This window comes from Pseudophryne corroboree, chromosome 1 (genome assembly GCF_028390025.1).
Source record: "Pseudophryne corroboree isolate aPseCor3 chromosome 1, aPseCor3.hap2, whole genome shotgun sequence".
In the NCBI taxonomy this organism is placed as follows: Eukaryota; Metazoa; Chordata; class Amphibia; order Anura; family Myobatrachidae; genus Pseudophryne; species Pseudophryne corroboree.
Window position 1 is genome coordinate 592,264,040 of NC_086444.1, and position 18,330 is coordinate 592,282,369.

The window sequence follows — 18,330 nt, forward strand, 5'->3', positions numbered from 1 at the left end:
TCATACATCATTGCTGCAGTTGTGCCAAAAACAGCACGTCTCAGTGCGCCTCTTAGTCACAATGCAATGAGACTAGGGCGCACCAAGAGACTGTGCTAATTAATTTGATACATGACACTTTTATATCTGTGTGCAATTGAGTCTCCGTGCTACAATGTATCAGCCGCAGCTTTTTTCCAATTTTCTTTTTGCTCCGTATACAGACTCAGTTACACACAATATACAAGTGTCACATATCAAATTAATCAGCACACTCTCCTCGTCATTATGTTGCGACTAAGACACATTTTGGCAAAAACAAGTCGCCTGACGCTAGAAGAGTTGAATGGGACCTGGAGGCTCACTCATGCCAGGCATCTCACGCTGAATGGCGTATTGAGGCTAGATGTATGAGGACACATCTGTACTTCTCCTTTAAACTTAGCAAATACATATCTGTATACATGGATACATGTTCTTAGTTCTTACCTGCAGTAACAGCTGTGACAGTAAGGGGGAGGTTACGAGATATGTCAAAGCCATAGCTGTGTAGGTGCGGGTCCTTCTTTATCTCTAATGTGATCTTCAAGGAACACCCATATTGATTGGAACCAACAGAAGGACTCTCCCCGGTAGAGAGCCTTCCACTGTGCAGTACAAGAATAGAGTAAAATTATAGAAAGTTGACATAAATAACATTACAACAACAAATATATCAAGTTTCAGTAGACATTGCCCATTTTATTTAGATACAGTACTTGTTTATTTTGAAAAGTGATATTTAAACAGTATTCCTGTACCCTGTATTGGGTTCTGCGTTCTGGCAAAACAGCCATTTTCCCATGAACTTGGATCAAGTTTCAGCAACAAATTAAACCTAAGTTTGAGAAAAAGGGCCTGATTAAGATGCCCTAGGCTAATACACTTGCATCACCTGTAATGATGCTAAACACAGAGCAAAGGGCCTGATTCAGAAATGTACACTGATGCCAACGCAGCTGTGATTCAGTACGAAGCGGCTGTGCGTAAATATGCAAGCCGTCAATCCACCGGAGGCATCTAAGATCCGACACTTGTGTACAAAGATGCAACAATCGGATATTCATCGGCCCATAATTGACCTTCCACTATTACTTTGCTTCCGGGCTCAGACCCAGGTTCAGATCTAGTGTGCGTACTGTGCATGCACGCCTGTCGGATCCCTCTCCAAAAAGATACTGTATGCAAAAGAGTAGCACATAGGGTCGACCTTTTGACCATATTGAACTTATGTCCATGTCAACCTGTTGTCTATCTGTTGACCATGTCTACATTATGAGAGTCAACATTTTGATGTCTCAGTTTTGACTCTGTAAGATTTGACTACATCCCGTGGCGGCCATTAATGCATACCCAGTCAACCACCCTAGCAGTCTGGTGTATGGCCTGCACTATTCACTAATTAGAGTGAAGGAAGCTGTCTTGAAGATGTCCAGCACTCTGATTGGTGAATGGCTTATGCTATCCACTGCAATGTCAGTTTACATTATACAACAGCCAGACATCACATGATCTCCAAGCGCTGCAAGTCCCCACAGAGTGAGCAGGAAACGGGTCGCATCGACCCGGCTTCCCGTTTACACAGCACAGCGAGCCGGATTGAACACGTGTTCAACCCTGCTCGCTAAGCAAGTTGGAATATCAGGTCGCTCGACCCGGATTATTCCAACTGGGCCCTTTTAGACCGCACAGCAACATGGGTTATGCGTGGTCATGTGCAATAACCCATGTTCAAAGCTGGCGGTGTAAAAATAGGATTTTAATTACCTACCGGTAAATCCTTTTCTCGTAGTCCGTAGAGGATACTGGGGATCCATTTAGTACCATGGGGTATAGACGGGTCCACTAGGAGCCATGGCCACTTTAAGAATTTGATAGTGTGGGCTGGCGCCTCCCTCTATGCCCCTCCTACCAGACTCAGTCTAGGAAACTGTGCCCGAGGAGACGGACATACTTTGAGAGAAGGATACATAAAAGGATAGTGGTGAGATTCCGAACCAGCACACACAAACAAGAGGAAAGCCATACTAACCAAACTTGGAACAGGAACAGCAACTGCTGAACCAAACAACAATACTTAACCAAGTAACAGTGCAGGAAGAACTAAGGACCGGGCGGGCACCCAGTATCCTCTACGGACTACGAGAAAAGGATTTACCGGTAGGTAATTAAAATCCTATTTTCTCTTACATCCTACAGGATACTGGGGATCCCTTTAGTACCATGGGGAAGTACTAAAACTCCCAAACCAGGTGGGAGAGTGCTGAGGTTCCTGCAGAACTGATTGACCAAACTGAAGGTCCTCAGAAGCCAAAGTATCGAACTTGTAGAACTTTGCAAACATGTTCGAACCTGACCAAGTAGCTGCTCGGCATAGCTGTAAGGCCAAGACACTGCGGGCAGCCGCCCAAGAAGAACCCACCGACCTAGTAGAGTGGGCCTGTACAGAGTTTGGGACCGGCAAGCCTGCTGTGGAATAAGCATGCTGGATAGTGAGCCTGATCCAGCGTGCAAAAGACTGCTTTGAAGCAGGACACCCAATTTTATTGGGATCATAGAGAACAAACAGCGAGTTGGATTTTCTGTGACAAGCTGTTCTGTTTACATACACCTTCAAAGCCCTCACAACATCCGAAGACTGTGAAGTAGCCGAAGTGTCCGTCACAGCCGAAACCACAATAGGTTGGTTGATGTGAAAAGCGGACACCACCTTAGAAAGTTCAGCCCTGTCCTCATGAAAAATTAAGTAGGGACTCTTGTGAGACAACGCCCCTAGCTCCGACACACGTGTTGCTGAGGCCAAGGCCAACAGTGTGACGGTCTTCCACGTAAGATACTTTACGTCAACCTCCTGTAACTGTTCAAACCAGTGTGAGAGAGGAACTGCAGCACCAAATTTAGATCCCAAGGTGCCGTGGGAGGCACAAAGGGAGGTTGGATGTGCAGAACACCTTTCAAGAACGTCTGGACCTCAGGGAGAGAAGCCAATTGTTTCTGAAAGAAAATGGACAAGGCAGAAATCTGTACTTTTATAGAGCCCAGATGTAGGCCCACATCCACACTCGACTTCAGAAAAAGCAGTAAACGTCCCGGATGAAACTCCACCGCAGAATATTTTCCGCTCTCACACCAGGAGACGTATTTCTTCCAAATATTGTGGTAATGTTTAGACGTTAACCCCTTCCTGGCTTGGATCATAGTCGGGATGACCTTGAAAGGGATGCCCCTCCTGGCTAGAATCAGCCATTCAATTTCCATGCCTTCAAACGTAGCCGCGGTAAGTCTTGATAGACGAATGGGCCTTGTTGCAGAAGATCCTCATGAAGCGGTAGAGGCCATGGATCTTCGATCAGCATCTCGAGAAGATCCGCATACCAGGCCCTTCGAGGCCAGTCCGGAGCAATGAGGATTGCTTGAACCTTTCCCCTTCTTATCCTTTCAGAATTCTTTGGGGTCAAAGGAAGTGGAGGAAACATGTACACCATCTGATAGACCCATGGAGTCGTCAGAGCATCTTCCGCCACTGCTTGTGGGTCTCTCGACCTGGAACAATACCGCTGGAGCTTCTTGTTGAGACAAGAGGCCATCATGTTGATTTGTGGACATCCCCATTGACGTGTCAAGCACCTGAATACCTCTGGGTGAAGGCCCCACTCCCCCGGGTACAGGTCGTGTCTGCCGAGGAAGTCTGCTTCCCAGTTGTCTACTCCCGGAATGAAGACCGTCGACAATGCCACAGCGTGTTTTTTTACCCAGAGGAGAATTCTTGACACCTCTGACATTGCTGCTCTGCTTTTTGTTCCACTCTGTCGGTTTATGTACTGCCGTCACATTGTCCGACTGGACCGGGATGGCTCGATCTTGAAGAAGATATGAGGCCTGCAGAAGGGCGTTGTAGACTGCCCTGAGTTCCAGAATGTTGACTGGAAGGACGACTTCCTGACTTGACCATCTTCCTTGAAACTGCACCCCCTGGGTGGCTGCTCCCTAACGTCTGAGGCTTGCTTCCGTGGTTAGCAGAATCCAATTTTGAATCCCGAACCATCGGCCCTCGATTAGTTGAGAAGTCTGTAGCCACCACAGAAGGGAGATCCTGGCCTTTGGCGACAGACGGATCCTCTGGTGCATGTGAAGATATGATCCGGACCATTTTTCCAACAGATTGAGCTGGAAGGGTCTTGAATTTAACCTTCCATACTGAAGAGCCTCGTAAGAGGCCACCATTTTCCCCAGAAGGTGAATGCATAGATGCACTGGTATCCGAGTTGGATTCAGGACATCCCGAACGATCGACTGGATCACCAGAGCCATTTCCAATGGAACAAAAACTTTCTGCAACTGTGTGTCCTGTATCATTCCCAGAAACGCGAGCCTCCGAGTTGGCTCTAAGTGAGATTTCGGAAGATTTAGAATCCACCCATGATCCAGGAGTAGTTTGGTTGTGAGGCCAATGCTGTTCAACAACCTCTCCCTGGACAGTGCCTTTATCAGAAGATGGTCCAGGTAGGGAATCATCTCTGCCATCACCTTGGTGAACACCCTCGTTGCCGTGGAGAGACCAAAAGGCAGGGCCTGGAACTGGTAGTGACAGTCCTGCAGTGCAAATCGTAGATAAGCCTGGTGAGGCATCCAGATTGGAATGTGAAGGTGCGCATCCTTGATATCCAGGGACACTAGGAATTCCCCCTCCTCCAGACCTGAGATCACCGTTCTCAGAGACTCCATCTTGAATTGAACACTCGTAAGTACGGGTTCAACAATTTTAGATTCAAAATCGACCTTACCGAACCATCCGGTTTCGGTACCAAAAACAAGCTGGAATAATATCCCTTGCTTTGGAGATGAGTTGGAACTGGAACAATGACCTGAGTCTAATGGTATCCTGTAAGTTTATACTTGCCTCTTATGAAACTGGTAAGCCTGATTTGAAGAATCTGTGAGGTGGGAGCTCCTGAAACTCCAGTCTGTAGCCCTGGGAAATAAGATCTATGACCTAGGGATCCTGGCATGATGTTGTCCAGATGTGACTGAAATTTTTTAGTCGGGCTCCCACCTGCCAGTCTTCCAGGCATCTCGGTCCACCGTTATGCTGAAGGCTTTGAGGAAGCAGAGCTGGAGCTGTGTTCCTGAGAACCGGCCGTTGCTGGTTTGAGTGGTTTACCTCTAGCGCCTCTGGTGGCTGTAGAAGATCTTATGGCTTTGCCCTTAAACTTGGCAGTCCGAAAGGACTGTAGAGTAGGTCCTGAGTAGGCCTTCCTGATTGGGGGAGCTGCAGAAGGAAGATATGTAGACTTACCCGCAGTAGCTTTGGAGGAGATCCATTTGTCTAGTTTGTCTCCAAATAAGGCCTCTCCTGCGGGGTGGTCTTCAGTATGCCGAATGTCGGGATCCCGGCGCACAGTATACCGGCGCCGGAATCCCGACACCCGGCATATATTCTCCCTCGTGGGGGTCCACGACCCCCCTGGAGAGAGACGCGCGCCACCGTGCCCGTAAGGGGCTCATTTGCGCTCGTCACGCTGTCGGTATGCCGGCGGTTGGGCTCCCGTTGCCGGTATGCTGGTCGCCGGGAGCCCGGCCGCCGGCATTCCATACTACACCCCTCCTGTGAAGGGTAGGCCTTCCACGCCTTTCCTGAAGTCCGCAGTCCACTGGCGTAACCGTAAGCCCCTGCGTGCTGACACTGCCATAGCAGTGGTGCGTGCATTAAGCAAACCTACTTCTTTTATGGCTTCCGCCATAAAGTTTGCCGAGTCCTGTATATGTTGCAGGAGTAAAACAATCTCCCCCCTAGATAAGGAATCCAGCCCCTCAATTAGGTTACCTGATCATTTAGCAATGGCTTTAGTAATCCACGCACATGCTATAGTGGGTCTCTGGGCCACCCCAGCAGCTGTGTACAAGGATTTGAGTGTAGTCCCAATTTTACGATCAGCCGTGTCTTTCAGGGAGATTCCACCAGGGACAGGTAATACAATTTTTCGTGACAACCTGGACACTGATTCATCCACTATCGATGGACTTTCCCATTTTTTCCTATCCTCAGGAGGAAAAGGAAAAGATGAGAGTAACCTTTTAGGGATTTGAAATTTCTTATCAGGATTAACCCACAGTTCTTCAAACAGGGTATTCAATTCCTTTGACACAGGAAAAGTGACTGAGGACTTCTTTTTAACATTAAAATAAGATTCCTCACACTCCTCTGTCAACTTATCAGGAATTTGCAGAACATCTCTGATAGCTTCTAAGAGAGCCTCTATTCCCTGTAACAGTGCAGCGTCCCCCTCTTCTGAATCCACCTCCCTCTCCTCCATGTCTGACCCCTCAGCGTCAGAGTCAGACTGCAGGATATGGGCCAGAGTTCGTTTTTGCGGACAAATTGCAGGGGACTGAGACGCTTGTTTGGGGACTGAGTCTCCATTCATAATCTCATCCACAGACTGTCTTAAGTATTACTTCTCTTTCTCATTGCAGGACAATTTATTAGAGATATTAGAAATCATTCCTTTAATGGAATCCAGCCACACTGGTTCAGCCCCGCTAGTCTGAGAAGGTGCACTACACTGAGCACATAGTAGTGAGCTCCCTGGGAAAGAGGAACACTCTGCCATACATGAAACACACTCTTTGCCTGGCATATTGTAAATGTGACAGCACACACACACAGGAAAGGTTAAAAGCACAATTGACCCACAAGGAGCCCTTTCAGGAAGACACAGAGTATGTTGGAGACAGCACACCGCGCCCTTATTGCTAATGCCAAGACTAGCCGGGTTGCAGACTAAGTACCCAGATTGGGGACTTAGTACACTAATAATCACTCCCCCCTGCTATGACCCCCTGGAACCACTGAGGTAATCTGGAGTCACACCGGAGGAGCTGCGTGTCCCTGTCAGTCAGCGTCTGTGTCCACTGCAGAGGGAATATGGCACTGGTGAGCTGCTGGATCTGCCTATAGTGAAGCCCCACCCCTTTAATGGCGCGCAGTCTTCCAGCTTTTTTTTATACTGGCTGAGGTGATTTTGTGCTTAAAATGGAGACAGATCCATTTTAAGGCTTTGAATGCCAGTGTGGGTACTGTGTACAGTGTACTGAGACGCAGTTGTGTACTGAGTCTGGATATGCAATCCGCCCCGGTTAGAAGCCGTCCGTCTCCGGGACCATTAACCCTTCAAGAGGTTGGGCAGCCCCCCCCACCCCCCCTAAGTCCCACGAAGCAGGCAGGCTGGTGCCATCCAGTCCTGCCTGAAAATAACAAACAGAAAAATAAATGCAGAAAACTCTTCAGTAGCTTCCATAAGCATGACCGGCTCCTCCGGGCACATTTTATAAACTGAGTCTGGTAGGAGGGGCATAGAGGGAGGAGCCAGCCCACACTATCAAATTCTTAAAGTGCCCAAGGCTCCTAGTGGACCCGTCTGTACCCCATGGTACTAAATGGATCCCCAGTATCCTCTAGGACGTAAGAGAAAGGGGTATTAGACAGTGAAGTGAAGGAAAGGAAGGTTTCTTTGCAGAAATTCAGCAATGACCTAAACATTATATCATAGTAGTTGCACATATACAGATGTGTCCTTGATGCAGTCACGCTAAACAGCCGTTGAATATGTGCCATGTCGTGGCAGGACTCGGAGGCACCCAGCATATTTTTTTGTGGTTTTTCACAGTGAAAATGTGTCTTAGTCGCAAAGTAATGCAATAAGAAACATGAGTAGATCCTGCTGATTAAAATGATATGCAGCATCATATATTCTGTGTGTAACTGCAGCTGTATCAGCATCCGAAATGCCACCTTACAGTGTTTTCCAGGAAAATAATGTAGCACAGCATTTTGGCCCAGATTAATCGAGCATTGGATAAAGATAAATTGCACGGTGATAAAGTACCAACCAACCAGATCCTAACTGCCATGCTACAGGCTGTGTTTGAAAAATGACAGTTAGGAGCTGGTTGGCTGGTACTTTATCTCAGTGCAATTTATTACTCTACAAGGCATTATAAATCTGGGTCTTTGTATGCAAATACAGTTGCAGTCACACACAGAATATAGGCATGCTGCATATCATTTATATTAGCAGAAGCTGCTTGTCCTATTATATTACTTTGTGACTAAGACCCATTTTCGCATGAATAATAATAAAAAAGACGCTCTGCGGCGCTACCGAGTCACACGGCACTCACGCATTATGTGTAACGCAACTTGTAGTGCACGGAACAAACATTTACGAGGACACATCTGTAGACATCTGGCCTGATTCAGAGTTACACACAAGTCTGTTTGGTAGAAGAGTCACTGCGCATGCATCTGCGCTGAGCAACTATGTGTGATTCAGAGCCATATGCACCTTGCGGCTGAACGTGTGTGGTGGTGGTGGTGTTGGTGGGGGGTAATATTCTACCTGTTTCAATGTTGTGTAGGCGGAACTGCATGCTATTCAGAGTTGAGGAGTTTAGAGTTAAGGTATAGACTGGAGCAAATGTGTGCTGATAATGCAGCGCACAAGCAAAGATCCTGTTTTTATTTTGAACACACAACTTTAGTGGCGAATTAGGTGCAATTCTAATTAGGCCCACTTTAATTAGACCCATTTAAGATTAGATATGCTTTTAAAGGAATTTAGGATATCATTCAAACATAACACACTGTATACATTTAACATATATGCTGGAGGGGGTGACAGAGTAATTACACCGCAAGCTTTCTTAACAGCAAAGGGTTAACAATGAAAGAAATAAGTGATACACAGCTTACCGGGATGAGTTATCTCGGGAGCGGCGCAGCCATCTCACTACCATCTGTTCTATTCGGTGTCCTTTCCGAGTCTGGAATAGATGACTTTGTGGATCCTCCATTTACCTAAACAGTATTCACAAATTATAACTGACTTCAGACTGAACATTTCTACATCCTGGTAACAGTGACAGCCTTATTGCAGTCTTCACTTTAGGACAATCACATATAGGATATGTCAAGTGGCCCTAGATAGAAATTGCACGGGAGTGCCATCAGCCAATGCTGAATACTATTTTTGTTACACATATCTGCGAGTCTGATAGTACAAGAGGTAACAGCTGCATTATGAAATCTCTGCCCCGGGATGGAGAAAGACCTAAGGAGTCTGCATTAGGATCAGGCTGGTGTCTCTAACGCTGAGCAATAATCCCCTCACTGCCAACACTGTGGTTAACATGTCCACATTCATTATAATCAGGCTTACTCTTACTGAAGGGACTATTATGGCCTTGTAGGCCACTGTCTGTGAGTGGCACATAATACAGTAACAGCACTCGCCCCCTCTGTATGGCATGAGAAAAAAAGCTGATAAATCTAACTGATCATCAATGTAGCTGCAAAAATGCAGAGCTGCACTGCATAATCTGTGCATCTGTAAACATGACCCATATTGTTTTTTAATGCTTTTAATTACTGGCTATACAGTATAGGAGGCGGTCTAATACTGTTAATACCCCTTTTCGGCTTAAATGAAATGAAAATCTTGGGTTTTAGCTCATGAACGCGCACCAACCCGGGATTTTTATCAGTGGAAACGGCTCTACCCGGGTCTAGTCACCCAGGAATCCTTCCTGGCTACCTAGCAGGGTTTTTACAGGGAAAGACCTGGGTGAGATGCAGTGGAAACGGGTTACCTGGGTCATCCGACCTGGGTAACCTGTTTACAATGTGGTGATTAGGTCAAAAACCCATCACCCACCCACGACAGCCATGACCGGGGAGGGGGAGATTACAGCCTCCACCTATGGTCCAGACTGTCCCAGATTTTAACCCATCCCCACTTACCATGCAGGGAGGATGTAATGTGTCCCTGATTGTCTCCAGTGTGGCAGCATCCTCCTGAACGCACGCTGACCACTGTCCCCATCCACTAGTCAGCCAGTGTGCTATTCTGGGAGTTCTGCATTACTTGAAGATGTTGTCAGATGAATATACCAAGTCGGTGCCGCAGTGGAAACGGGGTAAATCACGGTTCTGACCCGGCTTGGAACCGTGTTCCAAATCAGGGGTCAGACATGGGATTTTTGGTGGAAAAGGGGTATAAGCTAGCTCACTGCTGTTTTTGCACTTATCTGAGCTTGTAATCTTATATTACACTCCTGGTTCTCTACCAAGTGTGTCCCTGTAGATGCATGACCTTAGGTTAGACTAGAGCATGATCACATATATTATGATGATGATGATGATGATGATGATGATGATGATGATGAATTATAAGAAGATGAAGAATTGGATCTAGCAGATAGATCCCTCTTTGCTCTCCTATAGCAGTTTTCATAGGAAACTAGCTCCTTCAGGAATAAGCTCCAAAAAGCTAAGCTTTTACAAGTTAAATTGGACAAGACTACTGTTACCTTACAGAACTACGGGGATAGTGTATTTAATGGGTTTAACACAGGAAATAATTGCAATATCTTCTATGCTAAATACCCCTGTTTCACAAATGGGGAGGCAGTCAATTGACCGCCTGTCGGGATCCCGGCGGTCAGGATACCGATGCCGGAATCCCGACACCACCAGAATTACCTGCGGTCGGAGTCCTGACCGCCGGCTGGTTACCCCTCTTGGGTGGTGGGCCACGCAACCACCCGGAGGGGAATAGAAACCCGCAGCGAGCCGCATCGGTCTCCTGACCGCCGGGATCTCGTACTGATCCCTTTGCCTGGACCCTGGCCTGATGAAGCAGGGTAGGCCTGGCTGACATATGACTGAATATACTGCTTCATCAGGCCGGGGTCCAGGCAAATGTGCATGAGTGACTCAGCGTGTTTAGAACATGGGGTTCTAGTACCACTTTAAAGAAAACAATAAATAAAAATAATAAAACATTTTTAAAAAAAGAAAAAAGAAATCAGATTACTATAAATGCTTTTTTTTTCACAATGCTTTCTATATGTAAACAAGGCAAAGCAATGGTGATCACGATCAGAGGATTGAAGTACTATAAGTGTGCAGTAATCCTTCTTAAGTAGGGGCAAGCTACAGTGTCATTGGAAACAACTGACAATGGCTATCACTGGCAATACCTAGTGATAGAAATCCCTGGCTGCTGGGCTCCTTATGTACAGAGAAATCCTATCTCTGGCAAACAGCCATTTGATTAATCTACAGTACCATTAAATATCAGCATTTATATTCCTTTAATCAGCGGATCAATCAATTTACATGTTGTCTGTTTTCAGTAATGAGACATTTTGTAACTATTGTAATTGTAACCAATTGTTCCCTGTGTGGTGGATGTGGGTGTATGTGTGTGTGTGTGTGTGTGTGTGTGTGTGTGTGTGTGTGTGTGTGTGTGTGTGTGTGTGTGTGTGTGTGTGTGTGTGTGTGTGTGTGTGTGTGTGTGTGTGTGAGTGGGGGGGGGGGGGGGAGTGGAGAGCCACTTGCCCTCATCTCACATGTGCAGAGGAAGATCAATAAGCTTGACATATAAGATTCTAAGAATGAGAAACATTGCAGTGGTAAAATCCCCTAAAGTTAGAGTTTTTAGAGCATGTATAGATTGAATTGAATAAAAACTGGAAAGGTCCAGACTGCAGAACGTCGGACCAGCTCACTGCAGCGACCTTTGCCACTCTGGAGCTTGTAGTGCGTGTCCTCGTATGGAGGGGTGTCCCATCCAGGGAATGGGGGTGTCTCTGACAGCTGTCACCATGAAGACAGGGATGGGGTAAAAACCAGAAAGGACCATACAGGGAGGCTGTAATCTCTTCCTCCCTGTCTCTCCAGTGACAGCTGTCACAGACACTCCTCGAACGGAACAGACAGGGATGTGCATTAAAGAGGTCGCTGCAGGGAGACGGTCCGGCGTTCCAGGGTCCACACCGTTCTGGTATCTACCCAATCCCTAGATATTTTATTGAATTACACTGTGTATACATTATAATAAAGACTGTGAATTGTTTTATCAGTGTAAAAAATAATAGCAACTATAACACTTCTGAAATCTCATCTCTCCCACACTATGATCTGTGTCAGACAACACATACAACAAATACAACAACAAAAAACCCTTTCACAAGCATTCCACTTTTAGGAAAAATTCATATTTTAATTTCTACTGGTAAAAATAGCAACACTCCTGCCTTGTGCACATGAATATTTAATACTAACTCAGAAACAGGATCTGCCAATGTGTGCAGATGTCAGCTTGTGGACAGGTTTATGGGCTGTGGCTTGAGAAGAATTGTCACTAAAAGTAAAATTAAGAACTGCTTGTTCTTTTCAGCTGTTATTTTCTCAGCTTACTGTCCTTGGAAAGAGTCAGAACATCTCGGTTTAGCTAGTTCAGGCCTTCTGGGTTGGGGGTAATTATTATGGTAGGAATGTATGCCCTTATTTATCAATGAGTGATACATTTCACTGTGAGCGATAAATTGCACCAGCCAATCAGCTCCTAACTTCCATGACACAGGCTGGGATTGAAAAATGACAGTTAGGAGCTGATTGGCTGGTGCAATTTATCACTCACAGTGAAATGTATCATTCATTGATAAATAAGGGAGTGATTATTTATTAATTAAATTATTTATTTATTTATTACTAAGGTTGGAGAAAAAACATTAAAAAAAAGTTTGTTTTGGTTTAAACTGTTTTTATTTATTTGAACCTTTTTTTGTATTAATGTTTTATTTAAAAATAAAATTAATCATGTATTAGAAACCTTGATCATCCATGTTTTAATGCTTTCTAACAGTAATAATGACCCTCATTCCGAGTTGTTCGCTCGCTAGCTGCTTTTAGCAGCATTGCACACGCTAGGCCGCCGCCCTCTGGGAGTGTATCTTAGCTTAGCAGAATAGCGAAGGAAAAATTAGCAGACCTGCCACTAAATAATTCTTTGCAGTTTCTGAGTAGCTCCGGACCTACTCACAGATTGCGATCAGCTCAGTCCGTTTAGTTCCTGGTTTGACATCACAAACACGCCCTGCGTTCGGCCAGCCACTCCTCCGTTTCTCCAGACACTCCCGCATTTTTCCCTGACACGCCTGCGTTTTTTAGCCAACGCCGGGAAAATGCTGAGTTGCCGCCCAGAAATGCCCCTTTCCTGTCAATCATTTTCCGAAACAGCAGTGCGACTGAAAAGCGCCGCAGATGCCACAGCAAAACTGCTAAGTTTTGTGTTAACTAACTAAGCCAATGCGCCCTGCGTGCCTTGCGCATGCGCAATTTGCAACAAATCACAGCATAGCGAAAATCGGCAACGAGCGAACAACTCGGAATGAGCCCCATTGTTATTAGGTTTTGATTTGATTTATTTTACATCTTTCACTAAAACCAATTTTTTCCAGCTTATTATTCCTATTACATCTGAATATATGTAGATAGACTAAACATATGAATACATAGTAGATTATGAATGATTTTTATAGTAAATACTGTAAAATACTGATTTTCTTTTTTATATATATATATATATATATATATATATATATTTACACACATATATATATATATATATATATATATATTCTGTGTCCATTTAAACCTTGCAATCCATTCCATCTGTTACTCAGGGTGACTGCTTATCATGTGCTTTTCCTTCTCTTACTTAAGATGCCTACACACTTAACAATATAGTAAACTGTATTCCAAATTTCCCCCCTACTGAGTGATATAGTTTACTATATCGCCCAGTGTGTGTGCAGCTGACGACAAGCGATGCGCGGCCCCGCGGGTCGTTAACAACCCTTGGTCTCTGCCATGCATGCAGCTCAATTTGGACTCATCGTCCAAAGCTGCATGCTCCGGCCGGGCGCAGCATGACGTCACTGTGCGATATCGCTAGTGTCTATGCTCGCCGTCAGGTGGCCCGGTCCGAGTGGGGAAACACTAGGCAATGTCGCTCACTGAGCCCATCCCATAGTATGTACCCACCTTTAGACTATCTTCTATACGGGATACATATGATACCCGGGCAGACGGGATGCCAGCTGTCACTATACCGACAGTGGCATCATGTCTGCCGGAATTCTGGCAGCTAGTCCCCTCACCCACCACACATCGGGCAGTCCCCGTCTCACATCTATTCAGTGATTGCCGAGCAGATCAGGGGTGATGACAGACTCTCCCAAACTACCCCGCCCCCCTTCCTGCTCGCGGGACACTGCACAGGGCAGCGGGACTGTCAGGAGGTATGAGAATGTAAGCTCCGCTGGGGGCAGGGACTGATGTGAATGGGACTCTGTAAAGTGTTCAGATTTATTTAATTATAATAAGTAACAGGTAGGACCAATGCTTAACATTAACTTGTTCTTATTTTCAATTTCATCTATTTCTGAGTGCATTTTTTTATGTATGTATTATTGTTATCCTTTATATGTCGCCACAAGAGTCCTGCAGCACCTAACAAAGAGGGTCATTCCGAGTTCATCTTCCCAGACATGCGGGGGGACGCCCCGCATGTCAATCCCGCCCCCCCCGCACAAGTAGAAAAGCATCGCACAGCGGTGATGCTTTTGTACTTGAGGAGTAACTCCCGGCCAGCGCAGCTCCTGCGGCTGGCCGGGAGGTGCTCGTCGCTGCCCCGGACCACAGCGGCTGCGTGTGATGTCATACAGCCGCTGCCGCCCGTCCCACGCATGGTCCGGCGCGTTAGCCGGACCGTGCCCCGAAAACGGCGGCTAAACGCCGCCGTGCAGCCCCCTCCCGCCCAGCGAATGTCTCTGAATCAGGCAGAGGTGATCGCTAGGTAGCGACGGCCTTCGGCCGTCTGGCATGCGCTGGCGCACTGCAGCACTGGCGCATGCGCAGTTCTGACTCGAACGCTGCGCTGCGAACAACTGCAGCATGCCATCGGATCGGAATGACCCCCAAAGTACATAAATAAATGAATTTCAAAAAACAGTGACTTAAGGTGTGTACACACGGTGAGATATATCCTTGCGATTAAACTCGCAAGGAAAGTTAGTGCAAATTGCAAAGTATTAGCCACCTTGCGATACTGATTTGATCCCGATGTGCATTCCCGCATTATCGCAAGGTTATATAGACTGTGCAGGCAAGTCAATTTTGACTATCTAGTACTAAAGTATAGTCAAAATTGGCACTTAGTCAGAATCGCACATTGTCAATATCGCATAATCCATATCGCATATTCAAAATCAAAGATAGCCAAAATCTCACCGTGTGTATGCACCTTTACAGTACAAGACAATATAGGACAAGTACAAGGTATATAAAAATTGCGGCATCAATGGACATGACACTGATATAAGCACCAGGGTGTCTGAAATCAACGGCTAGGTGCCACTGTAAGGAGAAGTGGATGCAGTTAATTTACCAGCTGTTTGGAATCCGGCGTTCAGGAAACCGACACCAGAATCCTGACAGCTGGTGAAATATCGATGCCCGGAATTCCGACAAACGCTCGGTATTCCCATTCAGTTGCAGCAAGTGAAGAGTCGCCCCCCACTACTATAGATCTGCACCGTCCGTCAGCTTCGTTGTGGGTGGCTGGCAGCACAGCCCAGCCCACTCACTCTTTTGCTTTTTTGTTTAGTTTATGGTGGCAGCCATGGTGAAGTGGGGACTGGAGCGGACGTCATCAGTGGGCGCCCGCTATCCGGAGCCGCACGCCGATTGGAGCACATGAGGTGGGGATTCTATTTAAAGGTATGTTTTTCGTATGCATGTTTTACCTGATGACGGAGTGCTAATAAATTCTCTGAAACGTTGCAGTAATACTCTGCATCTACTGTATTTATGTCCGAGTGCCGCCGCAATTGTGTGTGTATAATATATATATATATATTGTGACAAGAACACTGGGATAGTGTTTGAGGGCAGGTATATTTGTCCCAGGTTCTTGTCTTACATGTTTTAGAAAATGTTAACTTCTAGGAAAAATGCTTTTTGTTTTGTCTGAACCTTTTCAGTTTGCTGTAAAAGCTGGGTAAAGGCTCTGAGAGAGAGATAAGGCGAGTTCTAGACATTGGGCCCAGTTCGGGTCTTTGGCCTCACAGAGGGCTAATCAGGGTTTCAGCTGTGTAAGAGTGATATAGTGCTTCTAACCTGATTAGTATGGGCAGACTGCCTGGGAAGGCTGCAGGATCTGTGTGTGAGAGACACGCTTTCTGATGCAAGTAAGCTATACAGTATGTACTGAAGAACTCTGTGTTTTGTTTAGTGACAGTTAGGAACATCTTATGTTTAGTTAGTGCCGGACAGGCAAGGTATTTTTATTTTGGGGTTTGTTTTATTTTCTGTTTCAATAAAACTGGCCGGGGTCAGTTGTACCAGAAACTGGACTTGTGTTGTTCCTCAGCTGCTGCGTCCTGCCATATTCCCCAGGAAAAGGCACCTTGCACCCCTACAGTGTTACAACTTGGTGGAGAATGCGAGCAGGCCGTTCTGCGCATAAGTGAAAGCAGCAGCTTTGTGAGGCCTGCAGAAAACGGTGGTTTATGCAGATACAGCCCAGTGTGAAGTTACTGAGACTCACCCCTGAGGGTTTGATATATGTCCTGGGTGAAAGCAGCTGCAAAGCCGCCTGAAAAATCTGTTGACATGGAGGATCTGCTTAAAGCCTTGCTGCAAGCTACAGCGGCTCAGCAGGAGGCCAACAGACAGCAGCAGGTGGCAATGGAGGAAAATAAGAGACAACAGCAGGCAGTTGTTGATGAACTTTACAGGCAACAGCGTCAGGATAGAGAGGCCTTAGCAGAAGTGGTGCAGAGACTTGCAGCTCGGGTTGGAGATGTGGCCGTCAGTGCTCCAACCAGCTCTAGTTCTATACGAGCCAGTCACTTCCTGCAGAAAATGACAGAGGCTGATGATGTGGAGGCCTATCTGACCACGTTTAAAAGGACTGCCGAGCGTGAGAACTGGCCGAAAGCACAGTGGGCCAGTCTGCTGGCACCTTTCCTGTCAGGTGAGCCCCAAAAAGCTTACTTTGATTTAAGCCCTGCTGAGGCTCGGGACTATGATAAACTAAAGACTGAGATCCTGACCCGCCTGGGAGTCACGCTGTCAGTACGAGCACAACGGGTGCACCGTTGGCTGTACGCCATGGAGAAGCCTCCGCGCTCCCAGATCCACGACCTTATTCAGCTAACAAAAAAATGGCTACAGCCAGAGACATTAACTGGTCCCCAGATGGTGGAAAGAGTCGTCATGGACCGCTACTTGAGATCTTTGCCCATGGTCCTGCGCAAGTGGGTGAGCCATGGAAACCCGGGTACTGCTGCCCAAATGGGTTGATAATCGTGTGGTTAAATGTTTTAGGTGTGGTATGCCAGGTCATGTTATTGCCAATTGCCCAGTCACGCAAGAACCCATGCAATGTGATGCTGCCTTTGAATGTCGCAGAATATCTTTCTTTGCTAGGTTAGCCTGTACTGTGGTACCTTCACCTGAGCTGGAAAAACAAATGTGTGATGTGTTCTTAGAAGGTAACCAAGTAGAGGCCTTGCTAGATTCAGGAAGTTTAGTTACCCTCGTGAAAGCTGGGTTAGTGAACCCCTTAAAGGTCCAGCAAATACCTATTGGGGTAACTTGCATACATGGGGATACCCAACATTATGCCACTGCTGAGGTGAATATAGAAACTTGTTGTGGGTCAGCAATGGTTAAAGTGGGACTGGTCCCTACCTTGGTGCATGAGGCCATAATAGGGAGGGATTTTCCTCATTTTTGGAAACTGTGGGAATCACGGTTATCAACAGATGTGAGAAGTAAAAAGCCAGTTGATAATACCGGTGATTTTATGGATGTACGTGGGTCTTCGGAACTTTCTGGCCCTTTGCCTTTTGCTAGTTTGGCTGGGGAAGTGACAGATGGGGAGTCCAGTGAGGACCCTCTTGCCGGGAACAGAGACATAGTAGTTAGAACTGAAAGCGTGCCTGACCTGGAGGTAAAGAAGGATCTGTTTGCGTCTGAACAGTTAAAGGATCCTACCTTAATAAAGGCTAGAGAGAATGTTAAGATTGTTAATGGGGAACCTGTGGTACCAGGTGACAGGGTTACGTATCCCCACATGGCCATCTGTAATGAGCTCTTGTACCACATTGTCAAAAGGGGTGAGGATGTGGTGGAACAGCTGGTAGTTCCCCAGCCTTATCGGAGAACGGTACTAGATTTAGCTCACAGTCACGTTACCGCAGGACATTTAGGGGCAGAAAAAACCACTGAAAGAGTTTTACAAAGGTTCTTTTGGCCAGGGGTTTATAAAGAAGTGTCTGAATATTGTTCTTCCTGTCCTGAGTGCCAGTATCATGCCCCTAGACCCCATTTCAGGAGCCCACTAGTTCCCATGCCTATTATAGAGGTCCCGTTTGACAGAATAGCCATGGATCTCG

At 46.3% G+C, this 18,330-nt stretch overlaps 1 protein-coding gene across 2 annotated transcripts in view; it reads right to left on the reverse strand.

Annotated features, from left to right (window-relative positions):
- FRMPD1 (FERM and PDZ domain containing 1) overlaps positions 1-18,330 on the reverse strand; it is a 371,129-nt gene that overhangs the window by 109,736 nt on the left and 243,063 nt on the right. For both annotated transcript variants that reach the window (XM_063914260.1, XM_063914259.1), the window contains exons 2-3: positions 8,771-8,875; positions 469-626 (exon numbers count right to left, since the gene is read on the reverse strand). In XM_063914260.1, the coding sequence (XP_063770330.1) occupies positions 469-626; positions 8,771-8,871 (259 nt within the window). In that variant the 5' untranslated portion in view covers positions 8,872-8,875. The remainder of the gene's footprint in view (positions 1-468; positions 627-8,770; positions 8,876-18,330) is intronic.